Source organism: Tachypleus tridentatus, chromosome 8 (assembly GCF_004210375.1).
Source record: "Tachypleus tridentatus isolate NWPU-2018 chromosome 8, ASM421037v1, whole genome shotgun sequence".
NCBI lineage: Eukaryota > Metazoa > Arthropoda > Merostomata > Xiphosura > Limulidae > Tachypleus > Tachypleus tridentatus.
In genome coordinates this window covers 148,225,115-148,249,027 of record NC_134832.1, presented here as the reverse complement: position 1 = coordinate 148,249,027, position 23,913 = coordinate 148,225,115, and the positions used below count along the sequence as shown (strand labels likewise).

The 23,913-nt window shown below is 34.4% G+C and overlaps 1 protein-coding gene across 1 annotated transcript in view; it reads left to right on the top strand.

The window, feature by feature from the left end:
• Nucleotides 1-15,272: 15,272 nt before the first annotated feature.
• LOC143223725 (actin-binding LIM protein 2-like) overlaps nucleotides 15,273-23,913 on the top strand; it is a 90,684-nt gene continuing 82,043 nt past the window's right edge. Inside the window, 1 exon segment of the mRNA XM_076452066.1 lies at nucleotides 15,273-15,529. Coding sequence (XP_076308181.1) covers nucleotides 15,526-15,529 — 4 coding nt within the window. The 5' untranslated portion in view covers nucleotides 15,273-15,525.

The window sequence follows — 23,913 nt, the reverse complement described above, 5'->3', positions numbered from 1 at the left end:
AGAGTTGGAATATTAAAAAAGATTTTAAATTACGTACGTACTGCTTTGACCCCGTTAAAAATATTGTTAGAAGGAACATTGTTGAATAAATTCTATAAACAGTTTTAAGATGAAAAAGAAGTGTTAAATAGTATATAAATTGGATTTTAGAAATAAAATGATACTGTAAAGTAAGGCATACGAATTCGACAAATGAAAAAACAGTAATCATTATTATTATAATAATCAGGAAAATATGAAATAAGTAGGTGTATTCACTTAAAAGAAATACTTTCGTTAATTTCGTGTGTTGCAAGAGAATGTAGTTTAAATACAAGTTTATGTACTAGGCTTTCGTAATCAAGTTGTTTTGGGATGTGTGTAATAAAGCAAATACACTCATGTCACCAATTTACATGGTTATCCAGGGAGTTGAAGTGTTTGGTGTGAAGGGTGTCGTTTGTATAAGTTGGAAATGTTCACGGAATCTGTCACGTAACCTAAGTACAGTTTTTTTTTTTTTATGTAAAACGATTTAAAGTACCTGACGAAGGGCTTCTGTCCGAAACGTTGCACATAATAAAAATTGTTTTTACCAATTTTCAACACATTTTTTCATTGACAGTATTCAGGCCTTTTAACCATGAATGTTAATTTATTTAGGAAAAAAGTTGGCTTATCCACCAAGTGTGAAAACGTGACTTAACTGGCTTTTTTTTTTTTTTTGAACTACAAAGGTATACAAAATTTTCAGATTTAGGTTTTGGGCAAATTCAAGTTAAGTTGTTGTTTTGATTTAAGCACAAAGCTACACAATAGGCTATCTGTGCTCTGTCCGCCACGGGTATCGAAACCCGGTTTTTAGCGTTGTAAGTCCGAAGACATACCGCTGAGCCACTGGGGGGGCTTCAAGTTAAGTTCATGTTGTTGTAAATTCATTCAATCGATCCTATGTCATTGTTGTCCGCAGATTACGTTTAATTTATTTCAATTTTGAGAAACTGCGATCCTCTCTCGCAACTGTCAGCAGTATTCTCAGAGAAATAAATGCATTTAGAAACACAGACGACACACTGCTTTAACAAATGTATTTCAAACATCTTTAGGTCTTGATAATAAAATCCATTCTTCTGGACGAAGCTTTTAACTCTTTACATAATTCAAGTGCACCAGTGTCTTTTGAACCGCCATTTTAAAAACGTAGCACTGGTTAATTATATCGTTTATTCCCAATACAGCCACTGGGTGAATGTTGTACAGAAATCTAAACACGTTACTTGGTTTCTGAAGCTGTGTAACACGTCTGTATAGCAGAATACAATACCTAATTAAACAAGATGAGTTTGTATTTCTGTTTTTGATCAATGCTAGGCATATTTTCTGCGTTGTAGGTCGAAATATTTCTTTTCCGGACAAGTTTGACCTTGTAGCTCAGGTGTAAAGCAGTCAAAAATGTCAAGTTCCTCTGTCAACTCTCTGGAGTTTGTCCGCGCCAATGTAAAGCTCTTGGCTGTCCCATAATTCTGACAATAGATTTTCGTTGTGTCCAACTGCATAATTGCTTTAGAGAAATTCGTTGCTTGCAGCTTTTTGTTTTTGTTGTTATTATTAATGTTACACAGCATATCATACTCAACTGCTAAGTTGCACAAAAAATTTAAGTTTAGTATTTTGCTTGCAATGGATTGTACTTCTGCCAATGGTTTAATACCATGGCTTTCAGTGAGATTACTATCCTTTCTGGTAGAAAGAAGGACTTTGAACACTTCACCAACTTGATATTGGATTGTCTTTGTTGCTTTAACTCGACTTTCCCATCTAGTTATCTCCTGGTAGCATTGTGGTAAGTCTGTGAGCTTACAAGACTAAAATATGGAGTGCTATTCCCCGCAGTGGATACAACAGATAGCCCAGTGTAGCTTTGCTCTAAAGTAAACAGAATTAGAACCCCTCTAGTTTCAGGCTTTTGATGTATTTGTTAAGAACATCCCAACAGTGTGTGTGGAAGGTGAGAAAAAGGCTTGTAGGTCATAAGTCAGTCTGGAAAACCAAACATCCAAAGTTAGCTGCAGAGTTTAGCATAAGTTAAGTGAATAAAGAACAAATATTCTGTGTTTAAGTTTTGTATCCTTGTTGGTACTCTGCTGTTTTCCATGTAGGCCCCGTTGTCGTAGCTTTATCCATTTCGTGTCTGAAGTGTCAAGTTCCAGTTCACGAAATTTCTACAAAAGTCATTCGGTCCACTTGAATGTTTATTCCAAAAATTAAACAAAATATTCTCATATATTTACACTGCCTGTCACATTACTGCAGCTTACATTCACTGACACAGAGTCGTGGCCCGGCATGGCCAAGCGTGTTGAGGCGTTCAACTCGTAATCCGAGGATCGCAGGTTCGAATCCCGGTCGCGCACCAAACATGTTTACCCTTTCAGCCGTGGTGGCGTTATAATGTAATGGTCAATCTCACTATTCGTTGGTAAAAGAGTAGCTCAAGAGTTGGCGGTGAGTGGTAATGACTAGCTGCCTTTCCTCTAGTCTTACACTGCTAAATTAGAAACGGTTAGCGTAGATAGCCCTCGAGAAGCTTTGCGCGAAATTCAAAACAAACAAACAAACAGACACAGAGTTATTTGGTTGATTTTACTTATGTGGGGTTTACAATCCAAAATAATTCGGTAGTATTATGTTTTTTTGAGCGTTGAAAATACCGTTTCCTTAACCCTTGTTGCAAATAATTGAATAATCTCATTTCGAATATTTTACTTAAGTATTTGGCCCGGCATGGCCTAGCGCGTTAAGGCGTGTGCTTCGTAATCTGAGTATATGCATTTGAAATTCATGTTTCCTTCAAGATTTTACACTTGTGAAAATGTAAACTTAACATTATAATAATGTGATCTTCAAAATTTTTTTTTTTAAATTCAACTAACCAACTTAGAATATGAAATATATAAAATAGGATATTCTAAAACATGTATACTTTATCTCGCTTTCTTACTAAGGTTGGCTCAGCATGGCCAGATAGTTAAGGCAGTTGACTCATAATCTGAGGGTCGTGGGTTTGAATCCTCATCGTACCAAACATGCTCACCCTTTCAGCTGTGGGGGCATTATAATATGACAGTCAATCTCACTATTAGTTAGTAAAAGAGTAGCCCAAGAGTTGGCGGTGGGTGGTGATGACTAGCTGCCTTCCCCCCTAGTCTTACACTGCTAAATTAGGGACGGCTAGCGTAGATAGCTCTCGAGTAGCTTTGTGCGAAATTCCAAACAAACTTAAGTATTTATACTGAATCTCGTGTAATATTATTTTTCTGAGGTGATCTTTCATAACACCATTAAATATCAATATTAATTCTACAAATCTAAGAAAATTTCTATGATTGTGCTCGAACAGTTTATCTGTGCTGTAACCCAGTGCTATGTATTAAGAAACGAGTACTGACACTAAGTCTCACCAACACATGTTACCACTACCCCATTTCTGCTTTATAATACATTTATTTATTCCTTTGTTTTTTTCTGGATTTTTGCGCAAATCTACATGAGCTATCTGCGCTATCCTTCCCTAATTTAACAATATAAGACTAGAGGGAAGGCAGCTAGTCATCACTACCCACCGCCCACGTTTGGGCTACTTTATTACCAACGAATAATGGAAATGAACGTCACATTCTAACGCCCCGACGGCTGAAAGGGCGAGCATGTTTGGTGCGACGGGGATTCGAACCCGGGACCCTCAGATTACGAGTCGAGGGCCCTAACCACCTGGCCAAGTCGGGCACTGTGATGAAGTTAACACACAAAAAATTCCACTCATAATGGTACTTCTAATTTACTGTAGCCTATTGCAACACCTTTCTATATTTATATTAGACATCAACGTTTAATGCAAGCTAGAAAGAATGATACTAGTAATTAAAACGAAAACAAAACAGTGTGCCCTATTTTACCCCATTCTACATTGCTTACCCATTAATGTCGAGCTTAGACAAACGCCAAATTATACCTATTGGACATGCAAGACTTTTTAATGTAAGCGTTATTATTTAATTTATTTTGTGTCTCAATATTTAATGATTTTTAGTTTCAAAACAGAAATGTTAAAGGTTCATTGCTTTAAAAGCATTTATCGTGACAAATTTCGTCACCTAACTCTGTACCAGTCGTACGTTGCGTATGCAGTTAAATTGTTTTTAATATACTAGGCTTTAGTAATTTTGTTGACGCCAAGTTATTCGAATCTTCGCCAATTTTCGTTACCTAAAATAAGTATTGTTACATTATGATGTCGCTTGCGTAGTTTATATAAAGTTCGAGGCTTCAGTGAACATTATATCAGGTCATCCCTTAAGTAATGTCCGATTTTAGATTTAGAAAAAGATAAAAGATTTCAAATGTTTTTAATGTTATTTAATCAATAATGTATGTTCCATTATTATTAATGATTTCCTGCCAACGATTCACAAGCTTCTGAATGCCACTTCTATAAAATTCTTGGGGTTTGGAGGAAAAGAATGTAGAGAGAGTAGTTTGACATCTTTAAATGTTCCAAGCTCTTTTCCATCAAGATTGTTCTGTAAACTATGGAATAGAGGATAATCTGATGGGGAAAGGTCTGGAGAATAACGAGGATGTGGAAGTTTTTCCTAGTCTAGCTCTTCAACCTTTGCAGATGTGATCCTTGCCGTATGGGGCCGTGCATTATCCTGGTGTAACACAACACCTTTATAATTGATCAAAGCAGGTCTTTTCTTTCAGTGCAACTTTAAAGTTCTCTAACTGTTGACAAAAGAAGTCCGATGTAATCGTTACATTGAGTAGCAGAAATTCAAAGATTATCACGCCAACAATATTCCATCAAATGCTTAACACGGCTTTCCTAAGGTGGAGGTTCATGTTGGGTTGTGCTTTAGCCACTTTACATCCACTGAGCCATTGTCTGTGGCACTTAACATTTTTATAAAATATCCATTTTTCATCTCCAGTTACTAACCTGTTAATAAAAGTAAGATAATAATTCAGATTTTAGATATAATCATGATATTCTATAGTGTAAAGAATTTTGTATATACGTTTAACTTATTTTAAATATATTATTTTAAAACAAATAAATTGTGTGCTTGTCATTTATTGTTCGAATTTATCGCTAACAAGTTACAGACACCTATTGTAGAAGATTTTCATCCCACATACACACTACAAGCATGACATTTAGCGAGCCAACCAGAATTATACAGTAAAAGATAGTGTCAGAAGATTTTTGTTTCTTTGTAATTAAGCACAAAGCTACACAAAGGGCTATCTGTCCTCTACCTACCACAGGTATCAAAAACCGGTTTTTAGCGTTGTCATTTCATAGACATACCACTGTGCTATTGAAAGCCAGGCACAAAAAGAAGACGGAGACGACAGCAGAAGCAGACTTGTGTATGCACAACTGTAGTGGTGACGAAAACAGTGTAGAGATTACAATCTCACTATATAACCGGGTCAATAGGTGATGATGAATGGGCAGAAAGAGGTGATCATCTTAGGTTAAAAGATGGCGAACAACGAGAATATGTTAAAAAACATGAACTATAGAGAAAATATCATAGACGGAGAAGAAAGGAAGAAAAGCTAAAAGAAAGAGAGAGAGGAGAGAATGCAAGTAGAAAGAATAAGAGCAGATAGAAGAAAACGAGAGAAAGGAAAGACTAGAAATAAGAAGAATAAGAGTAGATAGAAGAAAACGAGAGAAAGGTAAGACTAGAAATAGAAAGAATAAGAGTAGATAGAAGAAAACGAGAGAAAGGTAAGACTAGAAATAGAAAGAATAAGAGTAGATAGAAGAAAACGAGAGAAAGGTAAGACTAGAAATAAGACTACACATTGAAAAACGAGAGAGAATAAGAGCACAATATGAGATTTCTAAGATCATCCATCAGAAAGATGAATATCCCATATATGAAGTATATGCCCAAATTCAGAATTGGGACGAAAGCGACTAGTCAGTCTGTTTAAGCTCACTACTCACAGGAAAAGGCCTATAAGTACATGCAGCCATAAATAAGAAGATGTCATAAGCTACGACAAATTAAAAATGGTCTTCATAAACACTACGAACATACTGAAGAATGTTTTCATCGAAACCTCAGAGAAGTCAAACCTGTCACTGGAGAAATTGCATTTCAATTTGTGGCACATTTACGGCGATACTTCACGAGATATCTGATATGGCGAAGTGTGATAATAATTTTGAGTGATTAACAGAACTAATATGTCAACAGTCCATGACCACGAGTTCAACTAACGTGCCACTACTTCTAAAGGAGAGAGCACCAAAAGTCACTGACGAGATGATCAAGCTGCAAAACAGTCATGGAAGTTTATGGAGGAAGTATGGCTGGCAAGTACAAGAATATCAAAATAAAGTAAAAACCAGTATTGGTTGACCAGGAGCAATAGTTTACCAAATGTAACAAATGGGAGAAGAAATGCTATATTTGTTATGAAATAGGGCACATTGCAAAAGAGTGTAAGTCCATCACTAACAAGCAACAATAGAAATCTCAATATAAAGCAGCTGAAGCTACTTACAAAGATAGCAATGGTGAAGTACAAGAAAAGAGTCACTGTCACCATGGATGCTACTACCAGAAGAAACAGAATCAAGAGAACACGTCAGATTTACTAGGGGAAAGATGTGCCGTTTTCGTGATTGATCAATGCATAAATAATGGTTAGCTTAAGTTAGCAAATGGATTAACAGTGCCAATAGTAATTAGAGCATGTTACAGATATCAAGAGGTACAAACAAATTATAATATACTAATAAGTGAAAGCTATGTCGAGAACAAGAAAGTAAAAGTCATACGAGACAGTTGGTGTAGTAGTGAGAACCGATCTAATATTTGATAACCAAATGACAAACCAGGTATGCCTGTGTGTACTAATTCACAGTTTAACAGACATGACTAAATTAATTTGTCTTGTCAAAGTTTACCAAAGCAAAAGTTAAGGTAGATACTCCACATTATGTAGGAAACCTTGAAGCCATGTGTATCACAGTACCATTATACCTCTTAGTGATTAGAAATATACCAGATAGTAGAAATTTGGAAAGCTAGACAGAAAGAAGACTTGTGTGGTATCTGCAATCACTACTAGAGCTCAAAAGAGAAGGAAGAAGATAAAGCTAGATACCAACCACCTTAAAGTCTCTAAAAGTTACTTCCCAAATGTGAGTTCATGATAGCTAAAGCGAGCACAGTAGAACGACTCGTCACTACAGACACTTTGTGGCAGTGTCCGAGAGGAAGGGGACCAGAATACATAATGGAAAGAGTTACAAAACAGAAGACTGGAAAGGAGTATTGAAGTGTACCTGTCAAGACAGTTCTACTGGGGAAGCTAAACCCATCAAAGACACTTCTGTAACAAGGAGGTCAAGATTGGACAGAAGGTCGTAGTTCTACTACCCACAGCAATGGAAAGAACCTTTTGCAATACATTAAGTCGTCAACAGAGTACACTATAAGGTGAAAAGGTGAAAGTGGATCAAAGTCTATGATACAAGTTGGTTGAAGAGGTACTTTGAGAGAAAAAAAACATCACAGGTACAGCTATTGAGGGACAAAGGGATGTAGCAGGTGTGGCTGTCATCGAAGCAAAATCTGAAGACAGTGACTTCATTATAAAATATAAAGACGAATTCGGCCTAAGACCACTGGGTGGAGACGAGTCATACAAAGACGTCAACATATGTGAAGAACTGATTGGCAAGAAGAAGAAAAAAATACAAGATCTACTGCACTGATAGATTAAGAAAGATGGATCCTGTCACGATGAAATCTTACTGGATGTCTTACGTAAAGAGAGAACAAGAAAAGAAGTACAGGTTTTGCTGTAGACTACATGAAGAGACTCAGTGTATAAACTAAGAACAGTCTTTGTATACAGTGTTAAAAATATCGTTAATATTATTCTTGGATGTACAGTGCTGTTTAGTATAAATATTATTACTTAATTTATTTTGTGACTTAATATTTAATTATTCCTTAGTTTTCATGACAGAAGCGTTGAAGGTTGATTGTTTTAAAAACGTTAGTTTGGAGAAATTTCTTTACATAACTCTGTGCATTGTGTGTGCAATTAAATTGTTGTACTTGTGTTAAGTATTATAACCTATCTCGGATAAGTCTCCGATTTATTATGCAAATAACATTTGCTACATTTCAAGTAGCCGGAAATGTTTCTTTTAATTTAAAAGTTAAATCAATGTTGATATGCATCAACTTTATGATGTTTGGCAATAAGATTGATACAGGCCTAGTATAGATGGCGCTTGGCCCTCACGCAGTTTATAAAAGGTTTATGACTTCAGTGAAAAATACATAAATATGGGAGACTGAAGTGAATGCAAGTCAAGCTCATTGAAGTAAAAGTTCGTTGAGAAAAAAGTTAAAAAACGTGAAGCTAACCAGCGTGAGAGTGGTTAGCCGTAATGGGCGATATCTCAAAGTGAATTTCACAGTTTAACAGACATGACTAAATTAATTTGTCTTGTCAAAGGGTGTTATGAAATAACTGAGCCCGTCTGTGTGGACTTTGACGAAAGGGAGACAATTATTGAGAGTTCGAGATACAACTGTGATAACCCACGGTGTAACTTAAATGAAGCTATCACAGGTTGGACAGTAAGAAACAAGGTAGAAAAAAAATAATTCGTCTGTTCAATTCGATTCTTAAGTAATTGAATCAGCCTGAATGGACTTTCGACAAGAAAATAGAATTATTTCGAGTTTTAGATACAATTGCAATATTCTATAGTGTAAAGAATTTTTGTACATACATTTGACTTGTTTTGAATAGGCCTGGCATGGCCAAGCGCGTAAGGCGTGCGACTCGTAATCCGAGGGTCGCGGGTTCGCGCCCGTGTCGCGCTAAACATGCTCGCCCTCCCAGCCGTGGGGGTGTATAATGTGACGGTCAATCCCACTATTCGTTGGTAAAAGAGTAGCCCAAGAGTTGGCGGTGGGTGGTGATGACTAGCTGCCTTCCCTCTAGTCTTACACTGCTAAATTAGGGACGGCTAGCACAGATAGCCCTCGAGTAGCTTTGTGCGAAATTCTAAAAACATAAAAAAAACTGTTTTGAATATATTATTTTAAAAAACAAATGGATTGTGTGCTTGTTGTTTATTGTTCGGGTTTTTCGCCATCAAGTTACAGACACCTACTGCAGAAGAATATCAGTCCACATTTACATTAAACCTTGACAGCAACTGATACCGATTTCCAAAAGTTAACTCTCTCCGAATTTACAATTTTTAACTGTTCTGTAATTGGTGCAATTTATTTTATTTTTACAAAATTAGTACTCATTTGCGAATTATTATATTACATGAATTTCATCACTGATTTAAGTGGGGATATTTCTCTCGTTTATACTTTACAGTTTCCTATAGGTTTAAGTAAACTGATTTTCCGAAAGAGCAAAGTTGGTAGGTCTGCAAATGACAGGAGATTCGTTAAGATAAGCTACGACGATATTTCAAATTTTTAAACCGACTGGTAACGAAACAGAAAGAGACTGAACATAAAGTGAAATACAAAATAATTTTTTTTTATTAATAACATAGTGACACTGCGTTGTACATTGGATTGTTGCATTTACTGGAGTTGTTGATTGATCAGACTGGCTCTACTCTCTCAAGACTTATTTCCAAACTGCCAAATTCATGCAAAAAATTACCATGTTGCTTAAATTTGATACTTTGTAGCTGAATCCGTAACATCAGACTTATCCAAAGCAACTAGCACTGTCCATTTGAGATGGTCATTCTTATCCAAACACACATAACTCAATAAAATAGAAAAGGAATGAAGGCGACTATAGTTGAATCAACGACTTTCCTGATCATGTGCTATGCTAAAACTTTGCAAAAATACTCAACATTATAAATTAAACTGATAAGATAGAAAACGCATGCTATGCCTGCATCGCAAGAGTTGGCCAAAATAGTTAGGAACTTCTAGTCTTTCCCAAGGTTCAACGAGTATCATCAAGTAAAACAGATAGAAAGCCATGATACAAAATACAATGCTTTACCATTTTTATTAATTCTAGATTTAAAAAAACATTAACGAAACGTACAATAACTACAATTAAAATAACCTTTGTATGTCAGAGAGAAGTATTTATTTCATGGTCAGTTTATTTCTTAGGTTTCAAATGTTAAGTGTATTTGTCATCAGCACAACTAAGTGATAAAATGAACTTCACCTAAAGGATCTTCAGGTAACTATAGGTAGGAAGTTGGAGTAAAGCTACACATATACACATTTATGTATCCTTTTATTTGTGTTTCTTATAGCAAGGCCCGGCTCGGCCAGATGGTTGGGGCTTTCAACTCGTAATCCGAGGGTCGCGGGTTCGAATCCCCATCACACCAAACATACTTGCCTTTTTCAGTCGTGGGGGCGTTATAATGTGACGGTCAATTCCACTATTCGTTCGTAAAAGAGTAGCCCAAGAGTTGGCGGTGATAAATAGCTGCATTCTCTCTAGTCTTACGCTGCTAAATTAGGGACGGCTAGCGGAGATAGCCCTCTGGTGGTTTTACGCGAAATTCCTAAACAAACAAACAAACAAACAGTCTTATAGTGAAGCTGCATTGGACTATCTGCTGAGTCTACCAAGGGGAATCGAACCCTTGATTTTAGCGTTGCATATCCGAAGACTTACCGATGTACCAGCAGGAGAGGTATCCTTTTGTTTAAAATAAAATTGTGTGAAGTTTCCACATAATTATAGTAAATCCTAAACTACAACACGACTAGTGAAGATATTGTTTTATTACAATGCAAGCTGGAGTACCCACTCCTGGACATAAGTTATGTAAAATCATGGCTAATAAAAGCTTATCTTAGGACATATGTAATCTTAAAAACTCCCACAAAAATTGCAAAACACAAAACGTGAAATCGCAAATTTTCATGTTTTTTCTATGAGCTCAACAAATCTTCACGCCAAATTTTATGGAGATTTATCTGCAAGATGCGAAGTAATGTAACAAACGCCCATAAAAACCGCAAAACGCAGAACTGAAAATTGTATATATCTTATCATTGACTTATGCCGTGGTGAGCAGAGTACAGATAGCTCATTGAGTAGTTTTGTGCTTGACTTTAAAACAATAACAACCGAATCTACTGAAGGTCCATCTACAAAAGATGAGGTAGCGGTGACAAATGCCAAAAAGCTCATAAACACCACAAAACCTAAAATACAAAACTGAAAATTTATTTATGTCCCCACGTAGTCCTAATAAAACTACATTCCAAATTCGTAGAAGATCCATTCACACCCTGCGAAGTAGTTAAATGGACAGAAAACGGACGGTACAGTTATATTTATCTAAATGTTAATTTTATATTTATTGGATCCCTAGCAAAAATTGAAAGGTAGTATAATGTTAATGCTATGTTATGTTAAACATACTAGGGTTTCCTTTTCTTTTTTAAAAGTTAACATTTCCTGTTTGCTACATCTTCACAATGTCTTATACTTACATACATTTAGCAAATGTATGATGCTCATTTTATGATGTACTAACGTTTGAATGTTATAACACTGTTCCTAGGCTAATCACGTATTGTTAAAGGACAGTTCTCTTTTGGTATTGCTGAACTTTCCCATAGAAGGTGTTGCAGAGAAATTTCTGTATCTAATTCCAATGTTTTCTCTGGGAATACCTGGAGATTTATTATCCTTATTTTTACATGAGGGATGACGAAGTAATAAATGTATTTTAGAATAACTGACTTTATTGTAACAATTGTGTAGTAATTAGTTCTTTCAGTCTTTTTCAGGTCTTCCTTGGACAGAGAACTTTCCTCAGCTAAAACATAATGCTGTGATTTGGTTTATGCACTGTTCTTGTTTGCACAATAGTTTACAGTAGTGGGATTGGATGATTTGTTGAATAATAAGCAGTTTACAGAAGGAGGACTGGATGATCACATGGAGTTAAATTCCGATATTTTCATGATACGTATGTTTCCGCAAAAAATAGTTCCACAAAAATAAAAAATGCCTTTATAAATAATAAATGAAACCGAAACAGGTATATACAAGCAAACATTATTTACTTTATAGTTTATTGTTTGATACTGATAAAAAAAAAGAAGAAAGTGAGCGTAATTTTATATCTATCAAGCTATTTTAGTGACTATTTTCGATATGATAGTGCAGATAATAACTTATAGTCCGGAAACGATTTTCAATCTCTACTTTTGTTGGCATTGTGATCTGCATAGGTAAATGAAGCAGTATAAATTTGGCAACCAAAGTAGAGGTTGAAAATCGTTTGGAAATATATCTAGCCGGTATCACTTGTTTGTGTACTTTTTATTGCAGTATTTATTCTGTTTTGAATACTTTTCACAACAATTCTACGAATAAACAAGGATCCACATTTTCTATTAAATTTTATTTTCCTATTTTTATTTGTTTAGTTTTTGTACGTACATGGAATGAACACAATATCTATAAAGTTTCAGTATAGCTATATCCTAATATCTCTAACTTTCACATGAATTAAAAACTACAATTACAAATTTATAAAATTTAATCTACAGATGGCGATATAAAGCTTCCAAAGTAGGGATTAAATTTTATAAATTTGTGATTATAGTTTTAATTGTTACTTCATTACTTTTTGTAGCAGGATACCTACTTCATTTTAAAATTCGCAGTTTCTAATATTCTCGTTTGTGCATTTCTTTGTTAAATTAGTTTATTTAAAATACATATTTTAGAAACTGTTTCAGTTCTAGCAGTCAATATACAGCGCTATCTGTTGTATTGAATTGGTGTTAAAATATGTTTAAGTATGTGTATAATATGATTACCATTTATGAAAACATTGAGTTTATCTATCGGAATATCAAAAGCGGATATCAATAAATCAGTCAGGTAAGCTGAAGAAATTTTGTAGTGATTGTCCAGACACGCCTAGTGGCTAGACTCGCTGACTTGATCGGGTAGGTTAGTAGTAGGCGAAAACGTTGTTGCAGTAGACGAAAACGTTGTTGTAGAAGAAATTTTGGAATTGTTAGACCAGAAATGCTAGTGACATTTTGAACATATTATTAGTATATGTATAACATGTTCTTACCAATACTTTGAACGGTCGGTCTTTCGCTTAGGAATTCAATAAGTGGTTTGTCAACGCGTAAATTAATTGGAAACCTTGTCGGCCCCTACAGTACTTAATACACTGCTGGCCAAAATCTTAAGACCAATGAACATAAAGAAAAAATATGCATTTTGTGTTGTTAGACTCAACCACTTATCTGAGTAGGGCTTTGAAATATGAAAATAAGAAAAGGGAAAATAAAAATAAAAACCTTTTAGCATTTAATAGGGAAAATGTGAACACTATGAAATTGGCCTAAATACAAGCTGGTCAAGAGCTTAAACCATACTAAAACGAAATCCTAAACAGGGTAGAAAATACCCAACAAGAGGTCTCAGTAGTGAGTTGCACGGCCGTCATTGCGAATAACTTCAAACATTCGCTTAGGCATGGTCGATATAAGCATTTGCAGAAGGGTGGCTGGAATGTTATTCCATGTTGTGAAGATGACTTCACGAAGATCATGCACTGTTTGGAATTAACGTCCATTTATATAGACTTCCCTTGCCATCCATCCCCAAACATTTTCTATGGGGTTCAGTTCGGGCGAACACACTGGATAGTCCAAAAGAATCACGTTATTTGCCATGAAAAAGTCTTTTGTCCTGCGGGCATTGTGGATTGCAGCGTTGTCCTACTGAAAGATCCAGTCATTTCCACACAAGCGAGGGCCTTCAATCAATAAGGATGGTCTCTCCAACATGCCAATGTAGCCAGCTGCTGTTTGACGCCCCTGTATAACCTGAAGCTTCATTGTTCCATGGAAAGAGAAAGCACCCCAGATCATGATGGAACCTCCTCCACTATGTCTTGTAGAAAATGTCTCCGGTGGAATATCCTTATCATGCCAGTAACGTTGGAAGCCATCGGGACCATCCAGGTTAAATTTTTTTCTCATCAGAGAACAAAACCTTCTTCCACTTTTTTACTTCCCATGTTTGGTGCTTCTCAGTAAAGTTTAACCGAGCTGTTTCGTGGTGTGAAAGGAGGCGTGGCCTTTGAAGACGTTTACGGATTTTAAAGCCTTTCTCTCGTAGATACCGTCTTATTGTTCTTGAGCTGCATTCTACGTCCGTAAGGGCCTTAATCTGGTTTGACGATCGCTGGTGTCTTGCCGGACAACCCGTCGAATCCTCCTGTTCAACGCCGGAGAAATTTTCTTGGGTCGACCACTTGAAATTCTCGTTCCGTGTCCCTCAGGGTCTTTTAAGAAATTTGCAACAGCAATTTTACTACGCCCAATCTCACCAGCGATGGTACGTTTATAGAGACCTTGCTTTTGCAGCTCGACAATTCTGCCACGTTCAAACTCTGTCAATTTTTTAGCCTTTGCTATGTTTTTACCCAATGTAACACAGGAGATGTCAGTGAGAGATGTTGACAACGCTAATGCTTGAACACAAATGACTAAAGTTCGTTACGTGTTTACCGATTAACGCTTCGTTTCAGTATGGTCTTAAACTCTTGACCAGCTAGTATTTAGGCTAATTTCATAGTGTTCACATTTTCCCTATTAAATGCTAAAAATGTTTTTTATTTTTATTTTCCATTTTCTTATTTTCATCTTTCGAAGCTGTACTCAAATAAGTGGTTGAGTCTAACAAGGCAAAATGCATATTTTTTCTTTATGTTCATTGGCTTCAAGATTTTGGCCAGCAGTGTATATGAAACAGTTGACAATACTACCTCAAACTGTTAATTTCTAGAATAACTGTACTGTCTTTGAATACTAAAATTCATAAACTTGTTTTATTATCTGTTGTTTAATTAACATTTTGTAAGTGAATAAAAAAGAAAACATTTTCAATTGATTGCAAAGCATATTTTATTTCTAGAAAACCAAAAATCGGTATATTATGTTTAACTTTTACCCAGGCTTTCACATCTTCCTTTGAATTTTCGAAACTAATCAAACGCATCAAAGCTTGCCATTAGGAAGATAAAAAAACGCAGAGAATGTCCCTTTCCCACTTTATTTATGATTTAGACTTATGTGAGAGAAATAAGCTAGTTAATATATTTATTGCCGTGTTTGTTTAGATTTTCCCAAATATAGTAAACTTTTCGTTTTTGTTATATTTGCATCGCAATTTCTTGTTCTCCAGACGAATTGATTGGACTCGCCCTGTCGCACTCAGCGGCGCCTTTTGCGTAGAAAGAGATAGTGAATTTTGTTAGTGCGGGAGTGCGAACGCGGGATGATTATGGTAAAATAGCAATACAAATACAATATAGTACTATTACTATAATAGAAAAAAACCAATAATATCATTAGTAACCTTGCTAGTTGATAATGATGGTTATTGCTCGAATTTTGTCGTTATTTCCGGACATTTAATTTTTCTACATAAACCAAAATGGGTAAGACCACAGTGAAAATTTGTAACTTATGTTCAATATTATTGGTTATAATTATTATAACTGCTTTGATTACTACTAGTAATAGTAATCATAGGTCGGGCATACAGATTTTGATCATGAATTGTTATTACAGTGTTAATATTGTTAATTTTCCTTATATTTATATATATGTGTGTGTTCACAAATTAAGACTGAGCAAATGTTGACTGGCTAATCGGTAATCGTAATTTTTTGTTTCTGTTTTTATTGGTTTCTCTTTCATTGTGTGATCAGATTAGTGTCTAGTCATTGGATTATGTGAAACATTGCTGTTAGTGCCAAAGATGGCTGTTATTTTATGATATGAAAAAGTAAAACAACAATAACAGAATAATAATAAAAAAGGAAAGTTAATGTCGCAGCACTGCTTTATAACATTTTCTGATATTATTCACCCATTATAAGTTTTTCATGACAGCTCTTTCGCTCCAATTCGAAAAGTGACGAAATTAAAATTAAAATTATTTATTGTGGTATAAATATACATCAAACTACAACTAGTGTCAATACAATATAAACAATAAATAAATTATTTATGAAAATACAACTAGAATAAATAATAACTAAGGACTTTTTTGCTTTTGAAGTTGCTATATGATTGATGTTCATTCATCCCGATTCTGATCTCATTAACTCCGCGGTGAAAAATTCATCCAGTTGCAGAGCACTGGGCTATAATATAATATAAAATTAGTTTTTACCGACTTTTAGTGACAGAAAATTAAATTTAATAAGTATATTTGTACTACAATGTGGCCTAATTACAGTATACAATATTAGAAGAATTAAAGACTATTAATAATCATGTTTTGGTATCATAAAGCGTGTAAACAAAAAAATACAGTAACATTTTGCCATTTAACTTGTGAATGTAGTCCTTAGTGCCAAAATAAATGTATAATGAGCAATTGAAAATGCAAAGCTAAACCTAGATGTATATTTAGATTTTCACATCTATAAATTCATCCAATAGAAGAAAAAAAAAACTGCAAACAGTATATATCACATCAGACAAACCATTGTGTAAATGTGCATCTAAAGGATTTCATATGTGAAAAATTTTGCATCCACCTAGTCTTCTAAAGTTCAAACCTATTATTGCCTTGTAACTACTGAAACAGGCCACTCAAACAACTTATTGTTCAAACTTCTGTTAAAGTTGAACACATGAAACATCTCTTAATTTCCTGTACTCTAAATAAACATTGAAAACTTTGATGTCATCATAAGTGAAATGATATAATTAACTCATTTTAATTGTCTATACTAACTCTAACATGATATATATATGAACTTGTCTAAGAAGGAAACTAAATAAAACAGCAAGTTACTCCAAGTGTTTTTTACAAGACTTATCAACAGGTTAAAAACTTTTTACTTTTAAATTCAGATTTGATTTAAACAGAACCAAGAATTTTATCTCCTGTTTTCACCAGTCTCACAGACATTTTTTTTAACCACAAGATCAAATATATATCATTTCGCTTGGAAAGTCCTTGAGGTAATAAAGTGAACTGTTTCTCAATTTAAATGAAAATTTTAACATTATAATTCATTAACCGAGATTTTACACATCTTGAGAAAGAAAGAAATATTCATTGTATATTTTATCTTCCCATCATTTTAGAATTATTGTTGGCTAGGAAGGAAAGTGTCCACATTGTTGACATAAATCATAATAAAAAAAAAAAAGTTCCAAAATAGACATGTGAGACAGCTGTGTCTACATAGTTACTGTCTGTTTGTAACAAATATAAAACAACAACACTTTCATGTACAACATCAACAGGAAGGTCATTCCATGAGGTTAAAACTAACAGAAAAATAATGTTTTTAAAGGTCATAAATGAGTCTAGCTTTCCAAAGCTTCTGCTGTTTGCTCCCATCAACAACCTAATTACTCCACCACTATAATGACCCCTTTCATACTTTAGAAATAAGAGTTTAACCACATTTTCAAAATTTCTGATAAGTAAAATTAGATTCTCTTTCCAATGTATCAAAACAATTTTAAATTAGATGTTAGAAAAACCTGTAGGTTCAAGAAGTCTTGATAGAAATAGAATAGAAATCCTATAAATTCAGCACTTCTCAGACAAGTTCATATATACATCATGTTAGAGTTAGTATAGACAATTAAAATGGGTTAATTATATCATTTCAGGTTATAGAGTTTCTATTTCATTCTTAAGTTAGAGATATCAAAACCATGCACTATTTCTTACAAAATTATGGTAACTTTGGGCTTTATAGTGCAAAATTTTATATCAGTAAGTTTGAATAAAGCCAAACTTTCAGCTATATTTTTCTGAGTCATTTAAGAATTATGAAATCTAAATTTTTTTGTCACCAACATAATGTTTTTCATTTGATAGAAATTTTCCTGTCCTATATGCATTAATTTTCAATATGAAGCATATTTCAACAATCTCAGTCACCAACTAAGTTTCTAAACTCTTTCTGAAGAATTCCTCACAAATTCTTTTCCCAATGTTTTTGAGTTCCCAGAAGGTTTGGCAACTGCCCTGCCCAAACAGCTACATCCACTCTGTATTTGAATCAGTAACCTAACTAATAGCAAAAAAAAGCTATTAACTGATTATGTCTTAATGCAAATTTTATTTTTGTATGATTTGTTGTAGTTTTTTTCATTAATGACATAAGCATGAATTTTATGAAAAACCCTTTGGTGAGGTAAGAAAAACTGCTCTATAAATTCATGCTATTTGTTTATCAAGTGCCAACTATTCAGATGCTTTCCTAATTGTTCTTTAATGGCATAAAGAAGCTTGAGTTTGTTGTATTAAAACAATTTGAGTTAGTAAATTTAGTAAGGTTAGAAGAAAAAGCCATACACCTATCTTGAAAAGTGACAGAAGCTATGTTTACACAATATACTTCCATCAAATACCTTTTCAGTTGTTGCTTACCCAAAACAGCTGGAGAATGAAATGTTATTCTGTGTTGAGACATACTGATGAAATTACCAGATGAAGCATCTCTCAATTACTGCACCACCAAGCAATTGAAATGGATACTGGTGAAATGTCCCTGTACACTAGATGAACTATGAAAATCATACATGGTGGAGTAGCATGTTTCAGATATGAGATCTTTACAGAACAGCCTGTTGCCATGGAAACTATTCTGTGGAGCTGTTTTCAAGATGCATGTTCATCAGATAGAGCATGACCAGACCTGAAAACATGAACAATAACAATGCAGTGAGGCTCTAAAACATACTCAACCTTTGAGTTCCACATTTTTATAAGAAATGACCATCTTTTGACACTTTCTGTTTTAAGATAGAAATTACATAATAAACTTTAAAGAGGAGGTTTTGAAAAATAAACTTTAACATCCACTAAAGTAAGTTAACATTTGTACATCTTGGGTTTCATCCATTGTACCAGTGTATTCTTCATTGTAGCATGGATGGCTCATGGCTACACATTATATTAGTGTTAAGAGTAGTGAAAGTTTAGTTAAGTAACTAGTGTGGTGAGAGCTTTCAGGGCTATACTCTTCTGTTTGCTTGCATGATGTTTGCTCATGACAACTTAGCAGGTAATGTGCAAGTATATTTTTGAAATCTTTCCCATGATGTATGAAGAAGAGATGGTAATCTTCTGGGATAGCAAGATTGATTTGCTGTAACTCATGAATCTTCATTGACCCAGTTTAAAAATTATGAAGAGTAAAATGGCATCCATTATACAAAAAAATGTGCAACAGCTGTGTTATCTTCAGCTGCAAAATGTTCCACAGCTATAACATAAAATTTATTTTGGACTTCTAGTTATATTTTCAACACACCAAATGGTATAAAGGGATCCGTGGAAAGTAATGCATAAATATTTTTGTAGTCAACTTCAATAAATTTGCCCAGTGTGCCCTGTTATGTGCACTGCTTACAGTATGAATATATCTTGCAGAAAAGGTGTTACAACATGTTAACAGTGTCTGCTGATGTTCGTGGATGTTCTAACCTTGGATACAAATATTTATTCTCATAACTTTCAAACCAATCCAGTGAGAGTCATTGCAGGAAGCCACTTTGTTCTTATTGGTCCTTTGAGAGTATGTCCAGAGTGCTGTGTCACTCCGTTTTGATGTTTTGGTTCCATAAACATGATATTCTGTTTCAGACTTGCTCCTCATTTTGTGATTTTTAAATGAGTACTAACAACAGAAAATTGGTTTATGAGTCAATCTTGTGCTTGTGTACCAGCTAAATATGTAAATAAAGATGTGCAATACCTTCTTGTGCAAAATATTTTACCTGCAATATGGTTCATCCTACTGTACTGATTGTATAACCACTATGTACTATTGTGTGACCAAGCAAAGGTTATATCCACTGCTGCTTATACAATGCAATATCATAATTGTGTTCAGCCGGTTTTCTTATGACTCCTCTTCACTTTATGCTTCTAATAATTGTGGAATGAAATTTTGCTGATTTCTTTGAGCATGAAACACTAGCGTGTCAAGTTGCCATGGAGAGGAGTGTGGAAACTGTTTCTGAAGATGTTATCTTTGTCTGCTTCGGCTGAATGATTCTAAATATGGGAAGCTAAGTAAGGACAAGTAGGACAACTTGTTTCTGTTTACATGTAAACTTACAAGATTGTATACTAGATGTCATGAGACTTTAAGGTTTTGTGTTCTTCTAACTTTGTGGAAAAGAACTTGGAGGTTTTTCTTCGTCATGCTCTAGTGGGATACTTAACACCAAAACACCTAAGATAGAACATAGATATTATTTTCTTTTGGACATTAATGAAAAGTGATGTTCAAACTACAAGATAGTTTGAACTGCACCTCAGATGTCATGGCATCCTTTTAGTCTAACCATCTGTTTAAATATATTGGGATAAACAGTACCAATAACATGTCAGTGTTATATGTACACACATATTTTACTGTTTACTGTACAGAATTTTATGAAGGGCATACAATTTCTTAATTTTGTAAAGGGTTATGTTGTTTCAAATAAAGGAGATGAAGTCACTAGCAGTCATGGAACTGAGTATATTTTTATAACAACTTATGATCTGTGGGTCACTAGCAGTCATGGAACTGAGCATATTTTTATAACAACTTATGATCTGTGGGTCACTAGCAGTCATGGAACTGAGTATATTTTTATAACAATTTATGATCTGTGGGTCACTAGCAGTCATGGAACTGAGCATATTTTTATAACAACTTATGATCAGTGGGTCACTAGCAGTCATGGAACTGAGTATATTTTTATAACAATTTATGATCTGTGGGTCACTAGCAGTTGTGGAACTGAGTATATTTTTATAACAACTTATGATCTGTGGGTCACTAGCAGTCATGGAACTGAGTATATTTTTATAATAATTTATGATCTGTGGGTCACTAGCAGTCATGGAACTGAGCATATTTTTATAACAACTTATGATCTGTGGGTCACTAGCAGTCATGGAACTGAGTATATTTTTATAATAATTTATGATCTGTGGGTCACTAGCAGTCATGGAACTGAGCATATTTTTATAACAATTTATGATCTGTGGGACACTAGTAGTCATGGAACTGAGTATATTTTTATAATAATTTATGATCTGTGGGTCACTAGCAGTCATGGAACTGAGCATATTTTTATAACAATTTATGATCTGTGGGTCACTAGCAGTCATGGAACTGAGTATATTTTTATAATAATTTATGATCTGTGGGTCACTAGCAGTCATGGAACTGAGCATATTTTTATAATAATTTATGATCTGTGGGTCACTAGCAGTCATGGAACTGAGCATATTTTTATAATAATTTATGATCTGTGGGTCACTAGCAGTCATGGAACTGAGTATATTTTTATAACAACTTATGATCTGTGGGTCACTAGCAGTCATGGAACTGAGTATATTTTTATAACAACTTATGATCTGTGGGTCACTAGCAGTCATGGAACTGAGTATATTTTTATAATAATTTATGATCTGTGGGTCACTAGCAGTCATGGAACTGAGCATATTTTTATAATAATTTATGATCTGTGGGTCACTAGCAGTCATGGAACTGAGCATATTTTTATAATAATTTATGATCTGTGGATCACTAGCAGTCATGGAACTGAGTATATTTTTATAACAACTTATGATCTGTGGGTCACTAGCAGTCATGGAACTGAGTATATTTTTATAATAATTTATGATCTGTGGGTCACTAGCAGTCATGGAACTGAGCATATTTTTATAACAATTTATGATCTGTGGGTCACTAGCAGTCATGGAACTGAGTATATTTTTATAATAATTTATGATCTGTGGGTCACTAGCAGTCATGGAACTGAGCATATTTGTATAATAATTTATGATCTGTGGATCACTAGCAGTCATGGAACTGAGTATATTTTTATAACAACTTATGATCTGTGGGTCACTAGCAGTCATGGAACTGAGTATATTTTTATAATAATTTATGATCTGTGGGTCACTAGCAGTCATGGAACTGAGCATATTTTTATAACAATTTATGATCTGTGGGTCACTAGCAGTCATGGAACTGAGTATATTTTTGCAACTTGTGATCTGTAGGTCACTAGCAGTCATAAAACTGAGTATATTTTGTTTTTGTAAATTGCAAGTTAAAATATGCTGTTTACATTACTTTTACATTTATGTACACATCAAAGATAGTAACTTATTACCACTTACGTACACACTGGAAGTAAGTTATTACCACTGACGTACACATTGGAAGTAAGTTATCACCACTGAGGTGCACATTGGAAGTAAGTTATTACTAATGAGGCACACATCAGAAGTAAGTTATTACCACTGAGGTGAAAATGCTATTCTCTAGCAACTTATATTTTCTTTAGCATTTTTGGTTCTGTTTATTTTTAGTTTTGAGGCCAGTGAACCTTTGTAAACTTATAAGTACCACATGACATAATCACAGGAATACATAATAAAGTAAGTAGGCTGGTTTGAGAAACTTTTAAGCTATAAAAAGAATCTTAAGAACTGAATTTGTTGTTACTAATCCTTATCCTGTTTCTGAGTGGTTAAAGACTTTAATAACTTCAGTAATAAGTAGAACACACTTACTTAATATTGTCCAGGGTATAATAGTTGTCATGCAATTAATAATATAAATAACACCTTGTCTGCTTTATTCCAGCTAACCTGGTCAGTCTTAGTATTGTACAAATGCCCTTGCCAGCATTGGATGTGGCAGGTGTGGTGTGGTTGACATATTACCCTTTCATTGTCATCACTCATATGTTCTTAGAATTACAAAAACATAAGCAACAAAATCATAACATTCAAGTTAAATATATAGCCCTTGGATAACATATACCAGACCTCGATAAAAAATCAAATTAATAACACAAATTATATTACCTCGTAAACAATGCAAGTTTATAACTAGTCAAAACATAATTTTGCCAGGGAACAAATTGTACTTCTAGGAAACAGTATGCCTAATACTCAAATTCCTGTTTCCAGTATTTTTAATTCCATTACTGGAACTGACCATCAGTGCTCCTCAGTGACACGGCCGTATGTTTATAGCTTACATGAATTTAATTACCTTTATTCTTACACATATTAATGTAGAAAATGTACCAAAAAGTGTTATATTTCACCAAAATAAATTGTTACAAAAGTCAAAATTTTTCCTAGTTTTACGAAAATAGGGTTTTGGAAGACTGTGTTACGTATAATTTTCCCTTTATCTAAATATCTGTTATATTAGTCTTAGTTGCACTGTTCGAAAATATCCAGAAATGATGCACGTCTTCAACATTTCCAAGTAACAACTGAGAGTGTTGATATGTTCTTTCTACCGAGTCCAGAGTAAGAGAAAAAGTATACGTGTCAGACATTTTTCCTGTGCTTACGAGAGATTTCCAGTAATTTATTGAAGTTATTAACAAAACTCCTGGTATATGCAAATATATACGGGTCACTTAACCTATTTAATACTTATGAAACAAATAGATATAGTATGCAAATTTTCATCTGCTACTTTTTAAGTGTTAAAGACAAAACATGTTCGTAAAAAAAATTTAACAGCTTTATTAACATGCCTGAGTAATGGCGTATGACCATTTTTTCCTAACCCTTAGTCATACTCCTTGGCGTTGTACGCAGTGTCTGGAATTCTCTCTATCTCACTCCCTCTGTGGCGGAAATAATCATTAAATAATATCAGCATGACCGTGATTTGTTTCTACAAATTATTGAATGCGAGGAAAAAACCGTAATGATAATAAACAAGATATGTTTTGATGCACATACCGTGTAAAAACGTTTAACATTTCTCATACCTTCTTTTCTAAACCTACGTATGAACCAAGC